Source organism: Diachasma alloeum, unplaced genomic scaffold, assembly GCF_001412515.2.
Source record: "Diachasma alloeum isolate Michigan unplaced genomic scaffold, Dall2.0 Dall_scaffold_00289, whole genome shotgun sequence".
NCBI lineage: Eukaryota > Metazoa > Arthropoda > Insecta > Hymenoptera > Braconidae > Diachasma > Diachasma alloeum.
In genome coordinates, this window is record NW_021680428.1 from 1385612 (window position 1) to 1412679 (window position 27068).

Sequence of the window (27068 nt, forward strand, 5' to 3'; positions counted from 1 at the left end):
CCACATCAAAACTTCACGAACTACATATGGAATCCATTACGATGATTTTACGGTTGATAAAAATGGAATCAGGTGATTTGATGATAATAATAATAATAATAATAATAATAATGAATAATTTTCGTTGGTACAAACGAGTACTAACGATTTAGAAGTTATCTGTATGTTTTCCTGACGTCCTTCATACATCTAAGATTTTAGAAGCGGGTAAAGTATTGAAGGGGTTGATAAATGAAATGGAAAAATATAGTACATACAAGTACTATCCATGCTGAATCCTTGCTCATGAAAATTTTTTCCGTACCTTCATTTCCGACGCTGCACGATTTTTCCCGCACCTCTTACGTCTAGGGGTGCGGGGTACAAATGAAAATGAATGTAGTACATTCAGGTACTCACTGAGTACAATCGATACTATAAGAAAGACAATCGATTTATCAAACTTCGACTCCAAGTTCACACAGCTGCCTTGAACGCCGAAAAACCCCAGTGGCTGATGTTAATTTAAAAAACAAAGGACGCCCAACGAATAATATTCACACTTTATGCACTCTGAGGTGGATGAAGACGCTGCGGATGAGGTTATTTTGCATTTTGCGACGATAAAACTTTTCTTTCGTTAACGTAATAATGCACCGGAGTGAAAGGAACAAGCGGAGGAAGTGAGAGGGACAGCGCGCTAGGGGAAATAGATTGTGTTCCCGGTTCTCAAGAACAGGAACATGAGAAAGGGTTGATGAGCTTGGCGTTGTCTTTGAGAAGATATCCCTCGACGTTCGCTCGCATAATGAGAAAATATACATGAGACTTGGGTTTTTCTGGGATCTCTCAGATTAGAATTCTCATTGTTCAATAGATAGTTTTTTTTCTTCCGAATGTGTAGGCATGCGTTAACTGCCAATGTTGGGACAATGTTGGCTGCCAAAGTTGGACCAATGTTGGAACAATGTGTCCTAACATGTCCTAACAATCTGTCCTAAATATGGCACTTTGGCTTCGGGTGAAAAAAAAAATTTTTGGCTCTGGACGACAAAAAAATGTATACAAACATAATTAAATCTGTAGTGACGAGAGCAATTTCTCATTTGTTTGTGTCGTATCAAGTCACTATTATTTAAAAAACAATTTCTTCTACAATCGGTTGTATAAAGAAATGTTCAGCATTCAGGTCTTTACGAACGTAAAAGTCTGATCTTTACGATTCTTGTCAGGTTAGAATCCTTATATTTTTCAACGAGTCATTTTTTTCTATGACACTTTGTAACGCAAGTCTAAAGGCCTCGCTCAACGAATCAACGATGAAAAAGTTGAATAAATGAATTAAGACTTAAATTGAAAGAAGAAGAAACATTAAAGGAAGGCAGAAAACTTGGGCGGAGACGTCTTAATGGCTTGAAAGCTGCACTCGAGTAGTCGCGGCATAAACGGGCAATAGCCGCGAGATGAAAGATATTTCACAGTTGTAGAAGGTGGGACGGTAAAAAAAATACGCACACAAAACCGAGCAAAGAGGTGGAGATAAAGAAAATAGAGACAAAAAAATTCAACACAAGTGGCTTTTTCTCGTGGAAGGGTTCGATACTAGGTACACGGATCCTCGGGTTATCGAGTTGGTGGTGAGAAAAAGCAGATAGGTATTTCACTTTGAGAAGAAAGGCATGAAAATTCACTGGGTGTCGCAGTGCCCCCTGGCGATACAAAGGGCTCCTGTGACGCGTGATTTTTTTCAAGACGTGCCGGAAAAACCTGTGGGGGATTCTTGAAGGAAGAGAGCAAAATCACCGGAAAAGAGGAGATATGTGACGTAGCTGGTTGCAATGCTTGAGCAGACGTCTTGTGAAGGAAATACGAAATTTTACGAGACAAAGAGTTCTTGTCCAATTTGTCAGGAGAAAAATCGAGACATTCGAACTCTACTGGCACCCACTTCAATTCCTGAATTACTCGACATATTCGGAACCCAAGTGTCTGCCGTTGGAAGTGTAAAAGTTTCAGTCCAAGTCGACTTCAAGAGTAAAGAGAAAAGTCGCTCTTGGTATTGGTGAAGCTCTGCGTTTGTCATAATTTCCGATTTTTAGATTTTGGTGGGAATTAACGAGAGAAGAACAGTCTCTTGTTGCCAGTGAAAATCTCTGAATTCTGAGAAGACGTTGAATTTCCACTTATTCTAAGACAATTCTCCTTTAAAATTCAACGAAATGCACTCACGTTTCAACTATCCATTCAATAAAGATGACGATCTACTTCCCCCCATAAAAAAAAAAAAAAAAATTCACAGTAATGAAATGTGACATTTCATCACCGAATCTAATGAAGAAATAATCAAGAAATCTCGCATCCGCTTATCTTTACTCCAGGATAATTAAGAGGATTAGGTTTCTTCCTCACGTTGCTCCGAGTCAGCGTAGTTTGTCTTGCGGCCTGTCCACCGCAGCCTGTCCCAACGGCTTGCCATCCACCCGAGTGTAATGCATCCTCCCTGGCTGTTACTACCCGTGTTCCTTTTATGTATTACAGTAAAACACAGCCTCTGCGAGAATCCCCCAATGCGGCCAGACATAAGTCTTCTGTCCTGAGGGCTTTCAAAATGATGCTGAAGATGATTATTAGATCATTAGATCCTGCTGCAGTCATCCTGTGGAAGTAATTGATTGCGTCAGCTCAACTGGAAGATAGATTCCCTTGTCGAGATGAATTCGAGTTACAGAAATGACATTTTTAATCGAGGACTGATAATGAACGGAATTAAATTATTGCATTTCTGATTATTTGTTGCGGGGTGTGTAAAATATGTGGGAATTTTCATTCATGAATTTTTCAGTGTTGGAACTGATATGATAGTCTTCAGAGCAAAAAAATAAATAAAAAGAAAACGATAAATGAAAAAAAATTGAATAAATAGCTAAATAAAACAAATGGGCTAAATAAATGAAAACAAATGATAATTGCCTACGAAGGTCATCTGGAGGTCATGAAGGTCTTCCGAAGGTCCAATGAAGGTTATATGGAGGTCTTATAGGGTCACCTGAAGATTTCATGGACGTCTTATGAGGTTCAAATAGGGCGAGATGAAGGTTATGTGAGATTATGTGAGGTCACACGAAGGTCTAATGAAGGTTATACGGAGGTCTTATAGGATCACGTGAAGGTTTCATGAACGTCTTATGAAGTTCAAATAGGGCGACATGAAAGTTATGTAAGGGTCACATGTAGATGATATGAAGGTCAAATGAAGATTATATGGAGGTCATATAGGGTCACATGAAGGTTTTATGAACGTCTTATGAGGTTCAAATAGGGCGAGATGAAAGTTATGCGGAGGTCCAGTAAATGTCATATGGAAATCATATGAAGGTCTTATGTCTTATGGAAGTCATGAGGTCACATACAAAAATTATATACAGGTTGTATGGAGGTCTTATAAGGTCATATGGAGGTTATGTGAAGGTTTTATGGAATTCTCACAGGTTCAAAAGTTACGCGGAGGTCAAGTGAATGTCACATCGAGGTCATATGAAGGTCTTATGGAAGTCATGTGTAGGTCATACAAAAATCATATCCAGGTCATGTGGAGGTCTTATCAAATGAAGGGCTTATGGAAGTCATGAGGAGGTCATACGAAAACCATATAGAGGGCCTATAAAGGCCTCGTAGGTCTTATGAATTTTATATTCATATGGAGGTCATATGCAAGTCTTATGGAAGCCATAAGGTCATACAAAAATCATATGGAGGTCATTTATGGAATTCGTATAGTCTCCGATTTACACGTAGGTCATGTGAAGGTCATGTAGGTCATACGGAAATCATCCGGAGGTCATCTGGAGGTCTTATAGAACTCATTAGGCCATACGAAGGTCTTTTGATTTTTACGAAAATCATTGAATTGAAAAAAAAATCGCTCGGGGATGGGCTAGACCTCCAGCACAAATATAATATTGTTGCTACAGCATTCGTGAGATAAAATCATCTACAGCCATTCTTCCAGAATGAAAGTCCTAGGAATTTCCATATTACTCTCAATAGTTCCCCCAAGATGAAAATACTTGAGACAGTGAGTTACATTCGCAGTGGCTCTCATATACATGAGATAAGGGTATCTCCCCCTGTTTATACAGAACCAGCGCTGCCGTAGGGTTGAACCGACAGAGCGGAATTGAAGTGGAATCCACCTGGCATGTCACAGTATCGTTTACAATAGGAAAACTATATCGATTGTACTTACGCCCTGTTATACCACTGAGAAAACAAGTCGAGTTACTCGATTCGCTGAGCTGTGCAACAGATTTTATTCAGCTCTCCGGAATTAGTGGGAGTGGGAAATGTTGAAAACTCGGAAAATATCAGTCGTATCGTGGCGATCCACTCGATTAAAATTCCAGTATTTTATTTTAGGGAAATGGAAGATTACAAGACGATGGAGTTGTATTCACGTCATCGCTTTGCGAGGAAGTTCATTATTTCTACGAAAGAATAAAGTTTTATCTGAGATATTTCTGGGAAAGAAGATTATGTGGAAAAGGGAGCAGAGAGACACAATAGATTCAAACTTGGTCGTTTTCCCTCAAGTGGGAAAGAGGGAAGATTCTTGAATTTCATTAGGAGAGAAGCAAGGGCTGCGTTTCTTGAGGTTTTTTTCCTGTTCTTTCGTTTGCATTTTTCTACATGAGAATTCATTTGAAGGTGACGTTTTGGTATTGATTCTTTATTTGTTTATTCAAGTCAAGACAGCCGAAGCCAATGACAAGACCTACAAATAGTATGGGAATAATAAACGCGTTGCGGTTTACATATTCGCACTAGGTAATGAATGCAAGAATTAACATAAATGTCTAGCCGCAAAGAGAAGAGATCAAGATAGTAAACATGAAGAGTAAAGAGATCGTAATTGTTGTGTGACGCCAATAATAAATTTTTGCAGTTTCATATGCCTTATTCACTAAATAACAAATTTAGGGCAGTACCTGCTTAATGCATTGGAGATGATAGAGCCAGGTTATTCTGTACTTTAGGAAGATAAATCTTCGAGTTTGAGCGAGTGACTGAACGCGAAAATTTCAAATTCAAACGGACCAATAATGCAGGACTGTCGATGGTGTTTCAAAGGATTTTGTCAGGAGAATAATTAATGTCTTTGTCCTTTGGTGCTGGGGGCTTGGAAAATTTAATCGCTTACACAGAGACTACGGTAGTGAATTAATTGAAAAATTTCTATTTTTTAAGGCAACTGCATTTTTTGTAGAATAAAAATTATGACTCGTGTGACCCTTCTTTATGACAAAAAAAACCCTGAATTCGACAAATTAAGAATTAAAAAGCAAACAAAAAAGTAAAAAAAAATTGTTTTCTGAAAAATAAATTTAAAAAAAAATTTTGTTGAATTAAAAAAATCGAAGTTTTCAAAAAAAAAAAATTCAAAATGAAAAAAAATTCTAAAAAAATAATGTTTTAAATTATGTTTGCATGGAAAATATTCTTCGCGAATTGTTCCACCCACTCCCCCATGCATTCCAATAGCTCTCCTGCATATCCTCGAATCCGAAAATTAGAACGATTAATCGACTTTAATTAAATCCACAAATTCCAGGGTTATTCACGAGACTTATTCATCCGGGGATTTTAATAACCCCAGTTTCATTCTATTCCCCGAAAGGAAATTAACCAATTACACTGAATCAAACTATTCCAACTCCCCCATTCATATTCCACCAGCATCTGCATGCAACGCGAGTGAAAAAAAAAAGATTTTCAAGTGTTTTTTTTCTTCATTCCATTGCAGACCCTCGTCTGCGCTGTATGGATATGGACGAGAGTATGGCCGGGAACACAAATTGGGTTCTCGGCGACCTGCGTAGCCTCCACCGTTGTGTACCGGCACTTCGGCGAACAGGTGAGCATGAATTTGAAAAAAAAAATCTCTTTTTTATGAGAGTGTAACGAGGGCAGTGATCAACTGCCACTAGTCCCCAGTTTGTTTCCCGTCAATTCCCAGGAGGCCGCATCGTATAACGCATCGACGCTGTATTGATTTGCACATTCGTGTCATGCTGCATTGATAACTCGTTATTAATCCAAAATACAGGGGTGGTTAATATCGCGGAGGTCTCGTTGCTCGACGAATGAAACCACTGGTTACTAATTAAAATGGAGGGTTGCACTTTTTTGCGGTTTATGAGCTGATGTGAGTAGTTCAATCACGTGTGGGGAAAAAAAATTGGGAAAACCTGCAGGACAAAACGTAAAGTGGTGCTAAATTTTCTTTGGAAATAGCAAATTTTCGCGAACAATCAATTTTTTTTTCATTTCTGGTAATTTCGTGCATTTAAACTTATTTTTTGAGTTGTCATAGCATAATTGAATTGAATTGAATTGGAATTTATATTTTCCATTGAATTTTTTATCAAATTGAGGAATTTTCAATGACGAAATTCCTTAAAATTTCAATTTTAAATTTTAAGAACAGTTTTCAAAATATTATTAACTTTATATTTTTGTAATTTTTGTAAATTTTGTAATTTTTCTTCTAACGGATAATCAAATATTGCACTTTAAAAAATAGTTCATTACCACTTCACATTTTGCTCTTATTTTTAAGTGAAACTCGCAAAATATCTGAAGCGAGCAATAAATTTTTCCTTTTGAGTTTTGGAATTCTTATGGATTTAAACTCAAATATGCCTCATTTTTTGAGGCATATTGTATTTATGTTTTGCTATTTTATTTTCATTGGATTAATTTTTTCACCAAATTGTGGAATTTTCAATGACGAAATTCCTTGAAACATCAATTTTTAATTTCAAAAACAGTTAAAATTTTTATAATTTTTTCCTCGAACAAAAAATCAAATATTTCATTTGAAAAAATAGTTCATCACCGCTTCACATTTTGTATTTATAAGTAAAAACGCTGACGAAAGCGAGTCATAACAATTAAAGCCATGATTTAATTACTTTATTTTCAAACATCAGTTGATCATCACTCAATTATTATATTTATCCCCAACAATAAATGGAGTATTGATACCAGAATTCTCGTCCTTCCATCGCCCCCAATAAATTTCAAATCGACCTAAAAACCTCTCCCGAAGATGAAGAGATCAGTTAAAATCCCCCGTCCGCAAAGCCATATTAGCAAGTCCTCATTAAAGTCTGAAGGTACGATTGAATATTAATCACTAAACTTTGTTACACGTCACTCGAATCCTCTCAGACCCTCCATCCAACTCAAAGGATCTAGAACTGCAAGTGACAAGATCCACCGTCTTTTCACGAAGTTGATGGAGATTCGAGAAGATTAGACCCTCAATTTTTAATTTCTCATCCCGAAGTTGGATTACGATACGAGTCTCAAAAATTATATCGTCAAGTATTAATGTTTTCGCTTGGGTTTTCAGGGCTCGATGTAACTACCATTCGAACACATTTCTACCCGGAGGGTGGGTGGGGGTGGCTTGTGTGTGCCGCTGGGTTTTTGGCCCTGTTGCTGACAACTGGAATGCAACTTGCTTTCGGTTTGTTGCATCTTTATGCCATACGTCACCTTGGGGAAGCTAATCTGATGAATATTGGTGAGTGAAGCGAATTTATATTATTGTTCCATTGATTTGTTGAAATTTAATTGAAATTATTCAAACTTAAATTTCGTTTTTATTTGCATTTTTATTCTGATTTATTTATTTATTTATAAACTCTTCGGATTCCTTTATATTTTTGCTAGGGGGCTACGCCCCCTGCTCGCTCCGCTCGCCAACCCCTATATGACCTCCATGATCCTTATTTTGACCCTTGAGCCCTTGATCTGACCCTCATTGTGCCCCCCTCGTGACCCTTATTTTCACCCTTCATTTCTGAGTCTTAATTTCGAGCAAATTTTGATCACCAAAAGTCGATTTGGATTTTTACAATACAGAAGCCCTTATTTTATGGCTTGTTAACCTTAGTTTCTGACTCCCATGATCTTTATTTGGACCCTTAATCTGACCTTTGTAATCCTTAATCTGACCCTTGTGACCTTCATTTGGATTCGTAATCTGACTCTCATTATAACCCTCGCAACCCTCATTTTGATCCTGGTGACCCTTTGTTTTTTACCTCCATGACCCTTACTAGAACCCTTACGCTGACCCTTTTGAACCTTAATCTAATCCTCGTGACCCTTATTTAAACCCTTATTCTAACCCTTGTGACCCTTATTTTGACCATTGTAAGCCTTTCTCTGACCCTCATAACCCTTATTCTGCCCCTCACGACCCTCATTTTGACCCTCATAACCCTTATTTTTATCCTCAAGGCCCTTAATATTGACGTCTCAATTTTGAGTACCAAATTGTCATCACCAGAAGTCGATTTGCATTTTTACAATGTAGAAAGATTCTTTTATATTAATTTATATTATTATTACACCCCGAGGAATGCTTCATCCTCATTAAATACATTTTAATTTGATGAAACGAATGGATTTATTCAAACGTAAATTTAATTTTTATTGGCATTCTCACTCACATTTATTTATTCATAAGCTCTTTATTTATTTATTATTTAAAGTTGAATCAAAAAAATTAAGATAATGCCAACTTCACTTATTATAAACATTATCTACAAAAAAAATGGCGAGAATCGTAAGAAATCCTTGAAGAAATCCCTATTTTTTTCCTCTAAATTCTTTCATATGTGCGGTAATGGATACAGATAGACAGTTTACCCATGACCCGTTCCATTTACTCAGGTGCATTCAGCACATATATAAATGACAATGCACAGCCCTATCCGTTTTCCGGGCTGTGTGTCCCAGCAAAATAGGTTACAAACGGATCGTTCACGGAGTGAACATGCCTCATGCCACCACCAATCATCATGATGACACTAGACGTGACACAAAGTGCTCCGAGTCCATTATGTAATACAATTATCTCTAGGAATTCCCCAATCTCCATTAGGCAACAATTATTACCCAACGACTTGAAGGTGACATTCCGATTGACGAAAAATTCCCGTGAAATATATCTCCTGAACATCTTGACTTTCATTCTCCCCGTAAAATATTTGATAATAGAAAACTCAAGTGATAGATCCGCAGTATTTTGTGCTAGCTCAGGCAACATGTGCACGCAACGCCGATAAACTTTTCGTCGACTCCGACCCAACGATTTTCTTTCCACTCTGAAACTTGCGAGGATAAATCTACTCTCGTGTCTAGCTCCGTTACTCCACTCACTCCTGGTGGATTGCTGTCTTCGACCCACTCTCAAGCACAAATGGAGTCTTTTCCCGAGTCAGTGGTTATTTTACTCGATACGCTATTCCACCGCTTTCTGTTCAAGCGTGGAAAAATAGGGGATGTCAATTGAATTTATAGAAGCCTCAACTTTTCCATGAAAAAAAAGTATACGTGAAAAATATATTTGTTCTTGTCGAGTTATGTGTGTGGATCTATAAAAAATAAATTCGCTAAATGGTGTATCTTCATCTAGTTCTAGTTCTGCGTTGTGAAGTGAATTTTAAGACCGATAATTTCTGTAGTTCACGATAGCTCAGTTGGAAGAGTCCCAGCATGATAATGGGAGGTTCCGGGTTCGATTCCCGGCTGGGACTTGGCGATTTTTTCTCTCGGGAATTCCAATTCTGTGGAGGTGGAGTCTCGTAAGGGACTTATGGAGGTCAAAAGGGGTCTCAAAAGGGCCTTATAGAGGTCGCATAAGGGTCATATGAAGAGAAAGCGAGGTCATAGGAAGGTCGAATAGGATTATATAGAGGTCTCAAAGGGAAGGGAAAGTGAGGCCCTAGGAAGGTCAAACAAGAAGATCAAATAAACAGAAAGTGAGATCTCGTAGGGAAGGGAAAGTAAGGTCCTAGAAAGGCCAAATAGGAGGATCAAATAGGGTCTCAAAAGGAAACGGAGAGTGAGGTCTCATAGGGAAGGGCGAGTGAGTTCAATGGAAGGTCATATATTAGAGGTCTCATAGGGGACTCATGGAGGTCATATAGGGGCATATGAGGGTCTTGTTGATCGTGTGATCGCCATATGAAGGAAAATGAGGTCATAGGAAGGTCAAATAAGATCAGATAGGGTCTCATAGGTAAACAGAAAGTGAGGTATCAGGAAAGAGGAAAGTGAGGTTCTAGGAAGGTGAAACAGGAAGATGAAATAGGGTCCCGGAAACGGAAAATAAGGTCTCAGGGAAGAAAGAGTGAGGTCATAGGGAGTCTTGTCAAAGTCTCATTAGGGACTCAGGGTCTTATAAAGTCCATATAGGGCTCATCAGGTCACATGAGAGTCCCCTAAATTCATATCCGATTCGTATAAAACTCACATGGGGGTTCCATATAGGTCATATCGAGGTACTATCAAGGTCAAAACCTAGATAAGAAGACGTTTTTTTTTATTGTCTGTAAGAAGAGGTTATCTGAGGTTTTTGTAAACTCACATGAAGATCATATAGGATTCTCATTTAGGCGTCATGACATCATCACTCATAGATTCCATGAAAATCAATCGTTCGTAAAGACTACCTGATTCCCGGAGACAGGTCTAAAAAAATTGATGCAAGCCATATGGCTATACATGATTAATAGTCACACCCTGCAGGTCACCAGGGGCTGGCAAGATGACTGAGCTGTGGGCGGAGTTCCCCAGTATGAAATATATCTTCACACAAAGAAAATTGGCTCATTTTTGTAGATGAGTCATATATAAGGATTATAAGATTCATACATCATCCATATGTAGGACACATGTTTTCCTGCATATAGCCGCAATATATCAAATATATTGAATTTTTGGTTCATCCATTTTCACTCATTTCTCCGCCACAAATTCATTCCCACAGAGCTTCCTTCGTAAAGTGAAACCGAACTTTTATTCCTGTGCATCCGGTGTTTTTAGTGCTCATTGAGTTTTAGTCCCTCTTCAGCGACGGATTAATTACGGCTTTCAGCGGTATCTTGAGTATATCCTCGTCAACGATATTGCAGTAGATACGTCCCGAGTGAATACACACCACGGTGCATTATACAGGACGCCTCTAAAATCCCCTGCGCAGCTTAAACTCGGGGGGAATTGCACACCCGATGATAATGGCAGGAGTCGAATTACTATTTTACGTTCGGAGGTATTCAAAGGGCCGGAATTATGGCCGGTATTGAGGATCACCCGTCACCTTGGGTAATTGAAGATCTGGTAATGGAGGGGCAACACATCGCGGGGAAAATGGAAATGGATCGGGCGGCTATCTTGCTGAAGATATTTTTCGCTTCGTTATCCACCTGTCACATAACTCCCGGCAGATCGCCGGCCCTCGGCCATTAGTGGATATCTCGCCGGCGTCAGATCAGTCATCAATCATTTTGGGGTTTCTTCTGTGATTGTCGCTGGTTTCGGGTTGTCCCAGGACACGGAGGGAAAAGTTTATGATTTTTAGAAACTCATCGTTCAGGGGACCTACGCGTTTTGATCGAACGAAAGTTTTTATTCGAACTTTTGTATTTGCTAGCGATGATTTACTGGTGATGACCTTTTTTCAATTAATTGTTTATAGTCATTCTCATTGCAAAAAGCAACGGAAAATTTCGCTTCTATTGATTATTGATAACGTAATAATGTCAGACAGTTAGCCCTCCGGGAAGAGCATTTAATATCCGCGTTAAAAGAATTGCACGACAGTCTTACGTGGTCAGGTACATACCCTTCAAGACTGAAGGTCGCTCCACTCATATTTTCCTCTAGGTTCACCAGACTAACGTCCCTGAGATATGGGGCGCTCTGGCTTTTGCCTTGTTCGCCTTTAATTTCCTCGCGCCATGCTGTCGCGAATAAACAGAGGGTATGGGGAGAAAAAAATGATGAGGTAGCATGTAATGCTCAGGAACAGCTTTTGTGCTCACTGTGGGATGAAAATTGAGGATGAAAAATCAGTGGCAGTCGATTCAGAGGGGAAGGGGGGATTGATGAAACTTAATTCATCACTTCTGGAAATAGATAAACTAGTGTCTGAAGGTAAAACATTTTTGAAAAAAAATTAACTTTGGGTAATGTTGACTGTCAATGTTGGGGTTATGTTGGCTGCCAGCATTGAGACAATGTTGGCTGCCAACATTGAGACAATGTTGGCTGCCAGCATTAAGACAATGTTGGCTACCAACATTGGGCAATGTTGACTACCAACATTGCGACAATGTTTTAATGCTAACTGCTGACGTTGAGACAATTTTGGCTACCAACATTGAGCAATGCTGACTGTCAACATTGAGCAATGCTGACTGTCAACATTGGGCAATGTTGGCTGTCAACATTGAGCAATGTTGACTGTCAACGTTAAGACGATGTTGGCTACCAACATTGTAACAATGTTTTAATGCTGACTGTTGACATTGAGGCAATGTTGGCTGCCAACATTGCCTTAATGGGGCAATATTGAATTCAATGAATCATAAAATGCAATTTAAAATACATCGTCATAGAAATTTCATTCGGAAACAAATAACCAATTTAATAGCAAAAATATATTGACTATTCTGTGACAAGAGCAATTTCCCACTTGCTTCCTCTGTGTCTCCATCGATCGCATTACCAAACATCAAGATTCGTGACCATTTCCCACGATTATTCAATGCCCACTTGTTACTTATGCAGACCACCCAATGGCCTCCATACGATAGAAACCATGACTGGTGATGCTCGCCCGCAGCATTGAGTGGAGCCAGATTGGATGACTGAGGGTGACTATTCCACGCCAACAACCAGAATACCTAGGCTACTCCTCATCCCCATGGATTTCCCAGCGTCTGGGGGATATGAAACCACGGCAATCCCTCGTTGCAATAAGACCATGTCAATATAATGTTCACGAGGATTAACCATGAAACATATATTGGTAACAAACTAGCCCGACATCGTTGCCAACAAAAATTGATGGCCAACTACCCGAGATTTTTCTAAATGCAGGCTGAGCTAGGTCGTACCTCGGGGGAGAAGACACTGCGAAGCTTTAGGGATCTATTCGTGATATACGAGAGTGACCCGAGCTTCAACCGCAGAAACGTGTGGCCAGCATTTAAGCGATTTTCGATGTAACCGGTGGAAAAAGTTCAGTGGTTCAAGGCAACGAGAGGAAAAAAATTCAAATGTTCATGAGGAAGTGCCATCAAAGTTTTACGACCCATTGCCGCTCTATTCAAGCCTTCCTTTGATATTCCGTCAAACATTCTGAAATGTGCAATTTGGTAATTACACTATCGTCTTCGGTGTTTAGTGCGGCAGGTGAAAGTTAACGTTGGGGCAATGTTGGCTGCCAAGGGAGGGGCAATGTTGGCTGCCAACATTGGGCGAATGTTGATTGCCAGCGTTGGGCCGATGTTGATTGGCAACGTTGGGCCAATGTTGGGTCAATGTCGGGACCATGTTGGCTGCCAACACTGGGGCAATGTCGTGACCATGTCGGCCGACAACGTTGGGGCAATGTTGACTGTCAGCACTGGGACAATTTTGGCTGCCACCGTTCCGACAATGTTGGCTACCAACGTTGGAGCAACATTGGCTACCAACAATAGGACATTCTTGAATTCGATGAACCATTAAATTTGATTTGAAGTACATCGCCATAGAAATTCCATTAGGAGACAAATCGCTAATTTATTAGTAAAAATATATTAATCATGTTGTGGCGAAAGCAATTTACCACATCTTATTAATTTATTCATCTCGTCATGTTGGATTCGTCTTCAATAAAATAAATAACTAATTAATTCTATGAATGCGCCTCTCGTGAAATCTCTCATTCTCAAGTGAAAACGGTGAACTGGAATTTCGTGAAAGGGAAATTTTCGACATTCTGGGGCTGTCGACGAGATAGCGAAAGGTCAAGTGTGAGGACTGCTTCCTAATGGTCTATCCGAACGCATTAAAGCGCGGAAGTCTTCCCACGTGGATGACACGTCATCGTGAGGGGGTCCGGTCAATGCGATTTTCGATCAACCGGAAGGGAGATAAATAGCTAACGCGGTCTCTTGCGTCAGAACAATAATGAGTGGGAGTTTTTTTTTATTAATAAAGATTGTATTGATTACTTGGTGATAGGTTTATGGTGCACGTGACGCTATTCTATTTTCTTCACGGGGTATTCTGTGTGCATCGTTCCCCCTTTTTCCGATGGTCTCCGTGAGAGGCTCTCGGTGAACTCCCGGAGGGTCAAGAATAAATAGAAAAGATCGGGAAGCGCTGAGATAAATGAGAGAGTATAACCGTCCAACCCCATAAAGGGGCGGAGGTATATGTTCTTCAAGGCTTTCTAACCTACACTGAGAGAATAAAGAAACGTGGTCGTGATGACGTGAACGTCAGGTGTAATTTCTCGTTAAAAAATATTACAATTTTTTACTTGAAATTTCTAGATCAATTTTTCAACAGGCAATCCCAACATGACTCCTTACAATCTTCTTTTCCACTTTCCAGTGAAATGTGTTTCCTGTGGATTTATCGCAGGGTGGGCATGCAGGAGGTGAGATGGAGGGGAATCTATTGTTCTCTCGCAGAAAACCAATCGCTGAACAAAAAAACCATATTTCAATTACAAATTTTTAATCTATTTCGACCATGTTTGTGTTGGAAATATTTTTTTAATAACTTTTCTAGTTTTTTTCCCACATATTTCAAGCCTTCTTTTATTTTTCTAGCTTGTCTTTTGGATAATTGGAAAATAATTAATATGGATAGAAAAAGTGACAACGTCATGCCATTCGAGGTACAAGTTGGCAGCACTGATTCACTCAGCTGTTAGGTTCCTTCCCATAGCGAAATGTATCATCACAACTCCATTCGTATTTGCCGCGCTTACCCCTCCGCCATTTCTAACCTCAACGTTGCCGCTACTCCAAGTTGCGCACGCAGAATTCCTATTTTTCATGAGTTTTTTAATTATCCCTTCTAAACAATTCTCCTAGGCCACTTGGATTTTTTTTATGTTCCTCCATGAAAGCTCCACCGAGGTACGAAATTTCAGAAAAATGGCGATTTTTTTTCTATTTTTAATATATTTTTTCCGAATTTCCATAAGAGCCCGCGTTAAAATGCATTTTTTAGAAAAATTACTGTGTCTCACCCATTCTCCTAGGCTATCTGGGATTTTGCATAGGGGTTTTGAGAAAATCAGCGAATGTATAGAAAAAAACATCAATTTCTTGACTTTTTTTCGACCTCCCCTGACGGCGCCATAAATTTAGCTCTTAAGCTCTCCCAAAACATTTCCATTAAATTTTCGGTTGATGTAATTCAACGGTGGACGGATGTCGTCCAATTCCGGAGGTGTCAGTCCTCTCTCGCAGCAGAAACGCAGATTGAATAAATCACTTAGAATAATATTCCAGCGTTCCGTTTGCGAAGGACACTTGTTGCCCTTACGAACTGCTAGCAGTCATAAAACCCGGGCGCATCGAAACCGATCATGAGTTATTGTGCAGCGGAGACAATGGGGTTAATACTGAATATCATTATCCCCGGCTGATGCAACACGGACCCTTTCCACTGGCGCCGCACGACGGCCTCGAGGTTGGAAAAAGCCGGATGGATTGAAAGCTGATGAGAATGAGATGAAAACGGAGCGAGTGCTGTCGGCACCCAGAAAATGATTTATTTGATTCAAATCAAGTTCATTTCAATCAAATAAATAAGTTTATTTAAATAGTATGAATAATTTTTTTTTTCAAATTGAATAGGAAGTTTTATTTAAAGTTTTGTTTACATTAAATAAATGTTTTTTTGCTGTTAATATCTGTATTTGAATCCAATAAATATTTATTTGATAATAAAAATTTATTATCGCTTTGAGTTGGTAATAAAATCGAAAAAGATTGAACGAAAATGTGATTTTCTTAAAATACGAAAACTGTTTATTATTTGAAATGAATCAATTGTTTATTTGATTTTAAAAAATCATTTATTTGAAATAAATAAATCGTGTGTTTAATATAAGTAAATCCTTCTTCTTGAAATGATTTAAATGTTTCAAATGAAGATTTTTATTTTATTTTGATTTTAAAAAAAAACATGTTCTCAAATAAGTTTTGTTTGATTTGGGTAATGAAGGCAAAAAATGGCACATGATTTGCTTTCGTACATTCCTTAGGATAATCCTGTCTGGAAAAGTCTCGCGAAAGTATCCCAAACGTTGAAAGACATGACGACGTCGTAAAATCCCTCACTCACGTGAATGTGAATTTGCCGATGAAGACTTGAAATTTTGTGGGGATTTTTCGAGGCCCCGAGCTGAGCATAAACAGCCGCGTTGTATATTTTCCCTCGTGTACTGAGGGAAGCCATGAGCCTATCGATCGCACCCTCAAACAACTCTCGGTCTTGATTCCCCACCGAAATGCCTCTCCTACCTGTTGAAACGTACACGGACGAATGACGGTGGGATGCTTCTGCCTACTCTCAAGTCAGTACACGAACTGGACGATGCATATTCATTCCCTGGGCAACTACAGGGCCTCCCCAGCCCCATCGATCCCTCCTCTATCGCTCATCCACGCCCACCCCTGTTTCGTGCTTCCGATACCCTGATTTGCTGTTATTTGCTTTAATTACCGCGGAATTATCGCGAATTTTTTTGGAATTTCTAGAGCACAAGAAGAATTTTTCAGATATAAAATAATGAGTAATAATTATTGTAATCGGGATAATTGAATAATTGGGAGATCCGAATGTAAAAAAATTATGATTTGCATCAGACAAAATAGAAAATTAACGGCAAAAAATTATTTTTATTGAATAAATGTAGGAAATTAACTGATTAAGTTTAAATATTAACGGAAATCTAGAAAATTTGGGGGAATATAATTTTGAATTTTTTTTAGTACTGAACATCTAGGTTTGGGATGAAAATTAAAGTGAGCTGAGAAATTATTGACTTTCAACTCCTCAAAAATTTGAACATTTCACTGAATTTTCTGCAATTTTTTGAAATTCTTGATTTTTTTCCGAGCGTAATTCAATGTCTCTAAAAATACACTTCTATAAAATTGAAATTTTTTCTTCCAGTCGAGAATTATAAATTAATAATTGAAAAAATATCCTCGAATTCTTCTTTATTTACGAAATTTTCAAATAAGTTAAATTATTCAATAAAATTCTATAGAAATCCGGAAAATTCAGGTGAATATAATCTTGTATTTTTTATTAATTAAATATTCTGCGTAATTTAATACTGAATATCCACGTTTGGGACGAAAATTAAAGTGACCTGAGGAGTTCTCGTCTTTTTGCTGCTCAAAAAAGTTTCTGCAAATTTTGAAATTTCTTGATTTTTCTCCCTTAAAACTAATTTACAGAAAAGAAACTTTATTCCAGTATATTATTCTTGATTCGAATACATAATATACTGAATTCAGATATATTTTTTTCCGTGTTCAGTATCTCTCTTGAAAATAACTTCTATGAAATTTCAATTTTTCAAAAACTCCCGAATTATCAATGAATAATTTTTTTTTAAATCGTCGAATTCTTCTCGATATAAACTAGGTCGCGAATGTTGATCTCAAACTTATAATTTTTTTTTCATTTTTTTCCTCTCCCCCGTCGTCATTTCATCCCCCCAAGCTGATATTTACTGCATCGAAAATTGGATGAAAAAAAAAACGTCATCCTCGGCTGAAGGCCGTGTCGCTCGGGTTCATTGGTCTGCAAACTATTCTTTGCGGGTCATTCGGTATTTAGTTTTCCGACCAATGAGGGGTTTGCCCCCTGGACAGCCACTGGACACGTAACAAAAATTCGATAATTCGTAAATATCCAGTTTCGACCCAAATCCGTCTACTCAAATTTTTTCAGGTCAACAGCCGAAATGAACTTTCAACCTGAAAACCCGACGGAATGATGAGCACTTGGCTTTTATGATTCGAAACTCTAGCATCGAATGGAGTGAGTCATACTCACACACTATTCAATTTATTCTGTTTTTTTAATTTATTTTTATTGGACACTGATGAGAAAATATTGCGATGGTCGCTAACAAAATCGCGGTTATTGCGAAAAATTTTTGTGCGAAAATCCCGCGGCGGAGGGGTTATTCGGAAAATTCAATCTATCGAGCATTCGAATTTGTTTATTTATGATTAATTACACGAAATCTCACGTATGAAAATATTTAATTGAAAATCTAATGCGCTTTCTATAAAAAATTCGATTGAATTCGTCGTCGTATTTGAACTATCACTTAATAACAATTTCCAGGAACTGCACACTGAATAAAATAGAATAAAAAAGAATGAATAAAATAAAATTGAAATTAGTTGAAATTGTAATTGTCACAGAAAATTAGTTACTTTCCTCAGAATCAAGGTTCTGAGGGTCAAATTAAGGGCTACAAGGGTCGAATTAAGGGTTATAAGGGTCAGATCAAGGGTGTGAATAAGGCTCATGAGGATCAAAATGAGGGCTAGAATTAGGGTCAAAATAAGAGCTAGAATTAAGGTCAAAATAAGGGTCAGACTGAGGGTTACAAGGGTCAGAATAAGGGCCACAGGGGTTAAAATAAGGGCTAGAATGAGGGTCAAAATAAGGGTCACAATGGTCACGAGATTGAGACTAAGGGTCAGAATAAAAGTCACGAGGGTGAGATTAAGGGTTACAAGGGTCTAAATAAGGGCCGTAGGGGTTTAAATGAGAGCTAGAATGAGGGTCAAAATAAGGGTCACAATGGTCACGAGGTTGAGACTCAGGGTCAGAACAAAAGTCACGAGAGTGAGACTAAGGGTCAGATGAAGGGCTTCAAGGGTCAAAAGAAGGGTCTAAATGAGGGTCATGGGGGCAAAATGAGGATCATAATGAGGGTCATACGGGGGTTGGCAAACGAATCGTAAAATTTACTCTAATATTTTCATAACATTCTGAATTTTGAATGACGAAATTCCCCAAAATTTCAGTGAAACTGCTTGAAAAAAATTTCCAAAGAGTTTACTGTGAATGCCTGCAAAAATTATCAGCAGTGCACGAAATCATAACTGATCTCATTCAAGGGTTCAGCTAACATTTACTGCCTCCCAGAAGGTTTAATCCCGAATAACTACCAGCACTCGGTCCTTAATTCTCCAGCAGCGCATCAAATTCCCATGGGCATTTGTAATAACACTTTCAGACCATTATCCAGGCCCATCGGTACGTGAAATCTCGTTTTATTCAACTCGGTGAGAATTTATGATTATGCCTGCCGGACCGTGGAAGAAGAGACTGAAAAGACTTTACCATTGATATTCCACGAAATCGGATTTGCCAGGAGTTAAACACGACAAACTTGATAAAGTATCTCCAACAGAGGCGGAGTGAGGAGTCAACTGTGGGGAGAAAAACCAGGCGCAATCCGTCAATAATTCCGGGATCGAAAAAACCTGCACGGAGAGAAATATTCAGTAAAAATTACGGAACTTCAATTCACTCACCGATTACGGAATGGACTCAGAAAATTCAAGTGACGGTATCGTAATTTTTCACTGGAGATTCAGATAAAAATTACGAAAAGCACTGAGAGAAATTTCAATGGTAATTTCAACTACAAGGGAATTGTCAAAAAAAATATAGTTACGGTAACAATAAATATTGTAGATTCAACTATTACATTAAAGTGAAAATGACAGCATAATGTGGATGACACTATTTGACATAGTAAATCGAACGATGAATCCTAGTTATCTACAAAGTTTATTGTTACTGTAAATATAATTTCTTTGACAATTCCCTTGTTGTTAAAATTACCATTGAAATTTTGCTCAGTGCGCTCTGGAACAATTCCGTGACAGTTCCGTAAAATTTCCTACAACCACATTTCGCTCTGGAATTCCGGAAAAGACGTAATTTTTATTGAATATTTCTCTCCGTGTGGGGATTGAAAGACATTGATGGAGAAGAAAGTTGGGGGATAGTTTAGGTGACGAACATTTCCGTAATGTCTGAAAAAAATGACGATTTACAATTTTGGAAATTTTCCTGGTGGACGGCTTGGAAATTTTTATTGTATCATAATTTGGTGACGAGGGGTGATCCTAGGCTGAGCCCTAGCCCTGATTGAGCATTTCCACGCCTTGGACCAGGGCTTGATGGGCCCGGTTTCTACCGTCGATTCCTACCCGGGCTGATCGTCCACTTATCGACCCTCATCACCCGCATTCTTTCACCAGATCATAAATCCATTCATCTCCCAGACCTACCCCACCCTCTGGATCCTTACCAATCCCTCCTCACCCTATTAACCCCGGAATCTCCTCTATATAATTTATTTCACCCAGTGAATTCATTCAGAGTTCATCCAATTCCAGACGAATGGTTTACCACTTGAAACTGAAAATCGAAATGGAATATCCAATGAGAGTGACCACATTGAGCATTCACGTCTCGTTCCAGTGCTAAATCCCGCCCTGGTATCGTTGCCCGGGCCATAATAGCCACCTAGCGAAGCCGAACCCCTCGATATTTGATGGAACACGATCTGATTTTTCCTCTCCCGAATTATGCTAAAGTGCAAGAGCACTGATTTCTCCGGCCCTTGAATTATCAAATTTAATTCAACCAGGGTCTCAGGCTAAGCTGAGTCATCGTCACAAATGGTTAATATTTATTCATTGTTCGTTTTGTTTTTGAGAGCGATTCATTTCTGGAATTAATGAAAGTTAGAACAGAATGTGGAGAAGAAATCGAAAGTTATATGATGTTGTTTTGACATTTTATCATAGTTCAGAGGATTGTGTCATGAATTCTATTTTTTTTCATGAATAGCCTCTATATTAAAAAATTGTTGAAACATTTTCTGTCACCGATCTATTCCGCCAAGTCATGTCATGTTCATGGAATAAGAATTCTAATCTTAGCCGAGCGTTGATTATTTTAATTCTACTCATTAGATTTTCAAAATGACAGGAAATTTACTTTCATTGAAAAAAATTGAAGTAAAAATAACGGAATTTTTTTTCGAATGTAGAAAAATGATAAATAAATAAATAAATGAATATATATAATTTTTTTTATATAGAGATAAGATATTTAAGTTTAGGATGGAAATAATCCCAAGTCAAGCATAGATTGCTGACTGAAAACGTTGCATTCCTTTTTTAAAAGAGGATTCGTTTTTCGGTTTATTTCAGCCTGGGCCGGAGCTCTGAGTGCTGCTGTATCACGTGGTTCGGCTCCACTGGTAGTGGGTGCGTGTCGGCGAGGAAGTACGAGGCTCACTGCTGTAATTGGCGGTTTCGTTTTTGCCCTCGCTTCGCTCTTCACTTCGTTTGCTCTTCACATGCATCAAGTGGTGATAAGGTATGTTCACGAGGAGAATCATTGAGGTGATCTGATCAAAGGTTGAGTCGACCGCTTCAATTTGTTGAATAGGACTCCATGACTAAATTATTTTACGATTTTCGGAAATAATTAACCGAGATTTTTTCATTAACAAAATTTCCAACTCGAGTTTTTTTTAGAAATTTCATTCATTTCATGAACTTCTCAAAGAAATAATTATAAAAAATATAAATAATTGAGATAAAATAATAATGAGACTGAGAATTTAACTGGAGCCATGCCCAAATAAACGCGAGAAATGAAATATAAATGAAATAAATTAGAAATAAAATAGAAATAATGAAAATGCGCGATAACAGAAATACAAAAATATCATAAATTAATTTCTACTGTCCATCACAAAAGTATTTTACGATTTTAATAAATAATTAGCTCAGATTTTTGCCTTAACAAAATTTTCAACTCAATTTTTTTTTAGAAATTTTATTTACTCCATAAAGTTCTCAAAGAAATAATTATAAAAAAATCCAAATAATTATAATAGTGATAATAATAAGTATTCACTCGAGATTTTACTTGAGACTGAAAGTTTAACTGAAGCCATGCTTAAATGAACGCGAGAAGTCAAATATAAATGAAACAAAATAAAACGAAAATACGCGATAACAGAAAAAACAAAAGTTAAAAATGTCATGAATTAATTTCTACTGTTCATTGCCTCAGAATAAATAATTTCCGCGCAGTCGAGGTGCACGGAAATAAATATAACGATAATTAGGGAGGAACTGAATATTTAGATGAAGCACAAATTATAAACTCCGGTGAGAATGAATTCAAATGAGGCGAGAGAGAGAGAGAGTTTATGCCGAGTTTTCCGTAAAATATCTGCATCTCGTCCGCAACGGTTGAAAATAAACTTGTCTCGTTTTCAAAATGTCACACGCAATTTGGTTGCTCATTTATTTGCACTCTCATATTCAGAAGCAATTTCTCATGCCGTCATTTAGGCCGAAAAATTCAGTCCATGGTCTATGCCAAACATATTTGGGGTATTAGAAATGGACCGAACGACGCCCTTCACTCACCTCCGCGGAGCTTTTCATTGTCATTATTTGAAATTAATTCACTAATAGAAATTATAAAATTATTAATCGTGATTGACAGCTCCTTATGATTTACCAAAAATAAGAAAAATTCTAGCGAATTTCATCGAGAGCTTTTTAGTTATCTTCATTCAGAGTTCTTCGTTAACCACAATTAGTTACTAAAATTATCGAATATTTACATCTTCAAAATTTTTAGAAGCAATAAAAAATCTCCCTATTGAACTTCACTAAGAGCTTTTGATTAATTTCCATTGAAAGCTCCTTATGAAATTTAATTTGAAACTTCTCGTAGATTTTAATTAAAAGATCTCCATTAATCTCGATTAAAAGCTTCGAATTAACATCAATTGAATATTCTAATTTAAGTTAATAAAGGATTTCTTACTAAGATTAATGAAAAGCTTTCAATCAGTCTTTATTAATGTTCACTAAAAGCTTGTTATTAACACGAATTAGAAGCTTTTCATTAATATTCATCAGAAACATCATATTAAAATGACAAATATTCTCCTATTAAACGTTATCAAGAGCTTTTGATTAATCTCCATCGATATTTTTTCATTAACTTTCATTCAAGTTAATACAGAAATTATTTTTATGATTAATGAAAAGCTTTTAATCAATCTCTCTCTAATGTTCTTCATTAATCTGCATTAAGAGCTTTTTATTCATTTTAATCAAAAGCTGTTTATTAACTTCGCGGGACCAATCTAAAGTAAATCAAAAGCCTTCAACTGGCAATAATTAATAATTAATGACAACCTATCAATTAATCTCAATCTAAAGCTCTTCATTAATTTCCATCAAAAGCTTTTTATTTATAGCCATGAAACGATCGCATTAAAGCTGTTTTTATAAAAATATAATCGTATAGAAAAACGATAAATCATCTACAAGAATCAGTTGCATGTTGAAAATAGTAAAATAATAAATAAAAAATAAATTTTGTAAATAAAATAGACGAATAAATCCATAAAGAAATGATTAAATATTTGCTCCAACAACTAGAGCGATATCGAAGCAAAAAAGCGTTCCCCGAGATTAGGAAAAGCTTATCGAAAAGAAAAAAAAGAAGACGAAAATAACGAAGGAATATGCACAGCAGCAGAAGAATGGCAAACAGGCGCGTTCGTTGGGGCGCAAGAGCATAACGAGAAAGCTCCAATACTCGTTGACGCCAGGGTGTCGACTGTTTGCTTCAATACCGCACAGTGCATCCGCTATTCACCCGTCTCTCCCTCGTCCTCTTCAGTTAAATCCCCGGCACTCACGCTATTTACTTTTGCAAAATGCAACAGCTACGGTCTTGTCCTGGGCGCTGGGGCTGGACTGGTGCGGGAAACTGCTGGCTTGATCCTCGGTCATTACTTCAAGAAACGACGGGAGTTCGTTGAGATGGTCGTGCAAGCTGGCACCGGCGTGGGAATAGCCCTCTTCAGCGTCTTCTACAAGGAAGCCGTCGGGTGAGTCAGCTTATCACTCTTTTCTCCCTATCGCGTCCGTTTTATTCGCCGCTTCAATGACGGGAATGTTTAATTAAACTGCGACACGTCTTCAGGCTTCATGATCACTTGGGTCGCGAATATCTCGCGTGACGAGTGAATTGCGGGGAATTGTTCATTCGTCTTGGGGTCATTCAGTCGCGAAGTGGCAAAAGGGTTTGAGTCGATTTTAATGATTGGCCAGTTTTTAATGGATATCTGGAAATCTAGGGGAGATCACAAATTTTTTGTCATGACCTTTTTTGTAGCTTTCAATTTTCCCTACAAAAAAGGCTATTATGAAAATTTCGTTATCTCCCTTAGAATCGGAGATATTCCCCGAAAATTCAGGTAAAGATTAACGCTACTGAATTATTGAGGGGAAAAATCTCAAGTTTTCAGTGAATATCTCGAAATCTAGGGGAGATAGAAACATTTTTGTCATGACCTTTTTTGTGGCCCTCAATTCGCTCTATAAAAAAGGTTATGACGAAAAATTCGTTATCTCCATTAGATTCGAAGATATTCGTTGAAAACTCGGCCAAGTGCCAAGTCGGCTTGAACTGTTTTACGGAATTGCTTTTTGGAATGGAGAAGAATTTACTGGAGTATGAGGAACGAAATGTTGAATGAGAATTTTGGAAGTCTTGTATTATTTATCATTGATATTTTAATGGAATAGTTGAACTGAAATTACAGTTTCCATTGATTTTTCCACAAAATTCTGAATTTTCAATGACAAAATTCCATGAAAGTCCAGTGGAACTATAGAGTGATGAAAATTTAATTCAAGTGTACCGGAAATTTCGGTGCAAAATTTCCAATAGTAACCCTCCTTAAATCCTTCAATTATTTTAAGTTTGCACTCCGATCAGAGTAAAAAAAAAATTGCACCTCTGAAGGAGAATCAATTAAACGCGGCATTAAATAAAAGTTAATAATTAGAAGAAGAAGAAGCTAATTGCGAGCTGAATAAAAAATTCAAATAGACTGGTCTATTCAAATTTTTTCCTCTCCGTCCGCTCCACAAAACCCCCCGAGCTTTTTTATCCACTGAGTTCCTCTTGAATTCATTAATTTTGTTTTTTGGGAACTCCCGGTGTTTTTTCTGCGCGTATTTTCACTGAGTGCACGTGAATCCACAAGAGGGTCAAACAGAAATGTTGGAGCAACACTCGCGAGTGGTAGGTAAATGGAGATTTATGAATTCAACTTTTACGAATTACGTTGGATGATTTATTTCATTCGGAATTAACATCCGATGGACCGTGCACGTAAGATGAATCATCTGGGGAATTGGAAGGGACGTGGAAGGAACTTTATGGCTCGTGCATGAACTAGAAATATTAATTTTTTCTCCTTTTTCGAAGGCTGTCGGATTTTTCGATGCTTTCATTTCACAATTATGAGAGTGTCAGAGTGATTGTTCGCTCGACGCCGCCAGCGAGATTCATCTCATATCGCTGACCTCATTGTTCCCATTTTCCGAATTACATTCTCATTAAAATGGGGGCGGGGGGGGGGGGGTAATTGGACGCCTGATGAATTGTGATTTCTTGGAATTTTTTCATTTTAGGAAATTGATAGTCTGTGAGAAAATTTTGAGGGATTTTTTGCTACTTTAATTTTGAATTGAGCTTTTTTTAACATTGTTGAGCATTTTTGGCGAAAAATTCTCAAGTTTTGGAAGTTATTAGCAGAGATTTCATTGCAATTTCAAGGAATTTTGTGATTGAAAATTTAAAAGTTGATGAGAAAATGAATAGTCTTACTAAAATGAAAAGAGGGGGAGCAATTTGGCACCTGATGAATTATGATGTGAAATTTTCTCATTTTAGGGAATTGATAGCCTGCGAGAGATGATTTCAAGGGATTTTTTGCAATTTTAATTTTAAATTCAGCTATTTCTAACATTACTTAGGATTTTTGGCAGAAAATTCTCAACAGGTTTGGAAATTTTTATCTGAAGTTCCGTTGGAATTTCAGGGAATTTCGTCATTGGAAATTGAAAATTCAACGTAATTTAGTACTGAACATTCATATTTTGACAGAAAATTCTGATAAATTGGAGAATTCTTGCATTTTTATCATTCAAAAATTTGAAATTCCATTGAATTTCCCATAAAATTTGAAATTTTATCATTTTCAATTGATTAGGAATTCAGTAATATATATATATATATATCTAAATTCCCCTCATATTCTATTAATTGTCTCTGCAATAACTGAACCAAAAGTTACAGTTTTCGACAGCAAAATTCCTGGAAATTCCAGTGTAAACTAAATTTTCCCATCAAAATCCAGAAAATTTTGCTCAATATATTCTTCAGTTTTCAAATATTTCAAAATTCAACGTAATTTGGTACTGAACATTCACAATTTGACAGAAAATTCTGATAAATTGGAGAATTCTTGCATTTTTATCATTCAATAATTTGAAATTCCATTGAATTTCCCATTCAATTCGAAATTTTATCATTTTCAATTGATTAGAAATTCAGTAATATATATATCTAAATTCCCCTCATATTCTATTAATTGTCTCTGCAATAACTGAACCAAAATTTACAGTTTTCGACAGCAAAATTCCGGGAAATTCCAGTGTAAACTAAATTTTCCCATCAAAATCCAGAAAATTTAGCTCAATATATTCTTCAATTTTCAAATATTTCAAAATTCAACGCAATTTGGTACTAAACATTCACATTTTAACCGAAAATTCCCGTGAATTGGCAAATTTTTCTATTCCTGCCTTTCAAAAAAGCAGAATTTTTGTGAATTTTCATTGAAATCGACTTAAATCCAACTCTCCTGAAAAACCACCTAATCTCTCCATTAAATTAAATTTCATTTCCACCCGTGCGTCCGTCGCCTAAAAAAACCGTTGACCCCCCGAAAAATCCCCACCCCCCTCCGCCGCAAAATCATGAAAGTACTCTGCAAATCCCTGAGTATTTTATACGATCAAACGTGGGAAGTTCTCTCCTCAATCCCGATTCATCTTATACTCCTCCGGCAAGTGGAAAAAAACTTCAACAGTCAGACACGTGCAGTAGCGAGAGCGCCCGTGGTGTGTTCACAAAGCGCCCCGACGTACAAAATAAAAACAACAAAAAACTGGCGAATCTACCGGAGCGAAAGCCACTCGTGTACAGAGCGTGATCCGGGACTCACCTGGAACTCCCACGCGTTTCACCCCCCCCCCCCCCCC

The 27068-nt window shown here is 37.6% G+C and overlaps 2 protein-coding genes across 4 annotated transcripts in view; one reads left to right on the top strand and one right to left on the bottom strand.

Moving 5' to 3' along the window:
- The window catches only part of LOC107038960 (fatty-acid amide hydrolase 2), a 135673-nt gene that overhangs the window by 84544 nt on the left and 24061 nt on the right, over nt 1-27068 (bottom strand). The gene's annotated exons all lie outside the window — the stretch shown is intronic.
- Nucleotides 1-27068, top strand: part of LOC107038957 (monocarboxylate transporter 10) — a 56144-nt gene that overhangs the window by 17110 nt on the left and 11966 nt on the right. The window contains exons 3-6 of the mRNA XM_015258332.1: nt 5780-5890; nt 7394-7567; nt 21120-21288; nt 23675-23839. Of these exons, the coding sequence (XP_015113818.1) occupies nt 5780-5890; nt 7394-7567; nt 21120-21288; nt 23675-23839 (619 nt within the window). The remainder of the gene's footprint in view (nt 1-5779; nt 5891-7393; nt 7568-21119; nt 21289-23674; nt 23840-27068) is intronic.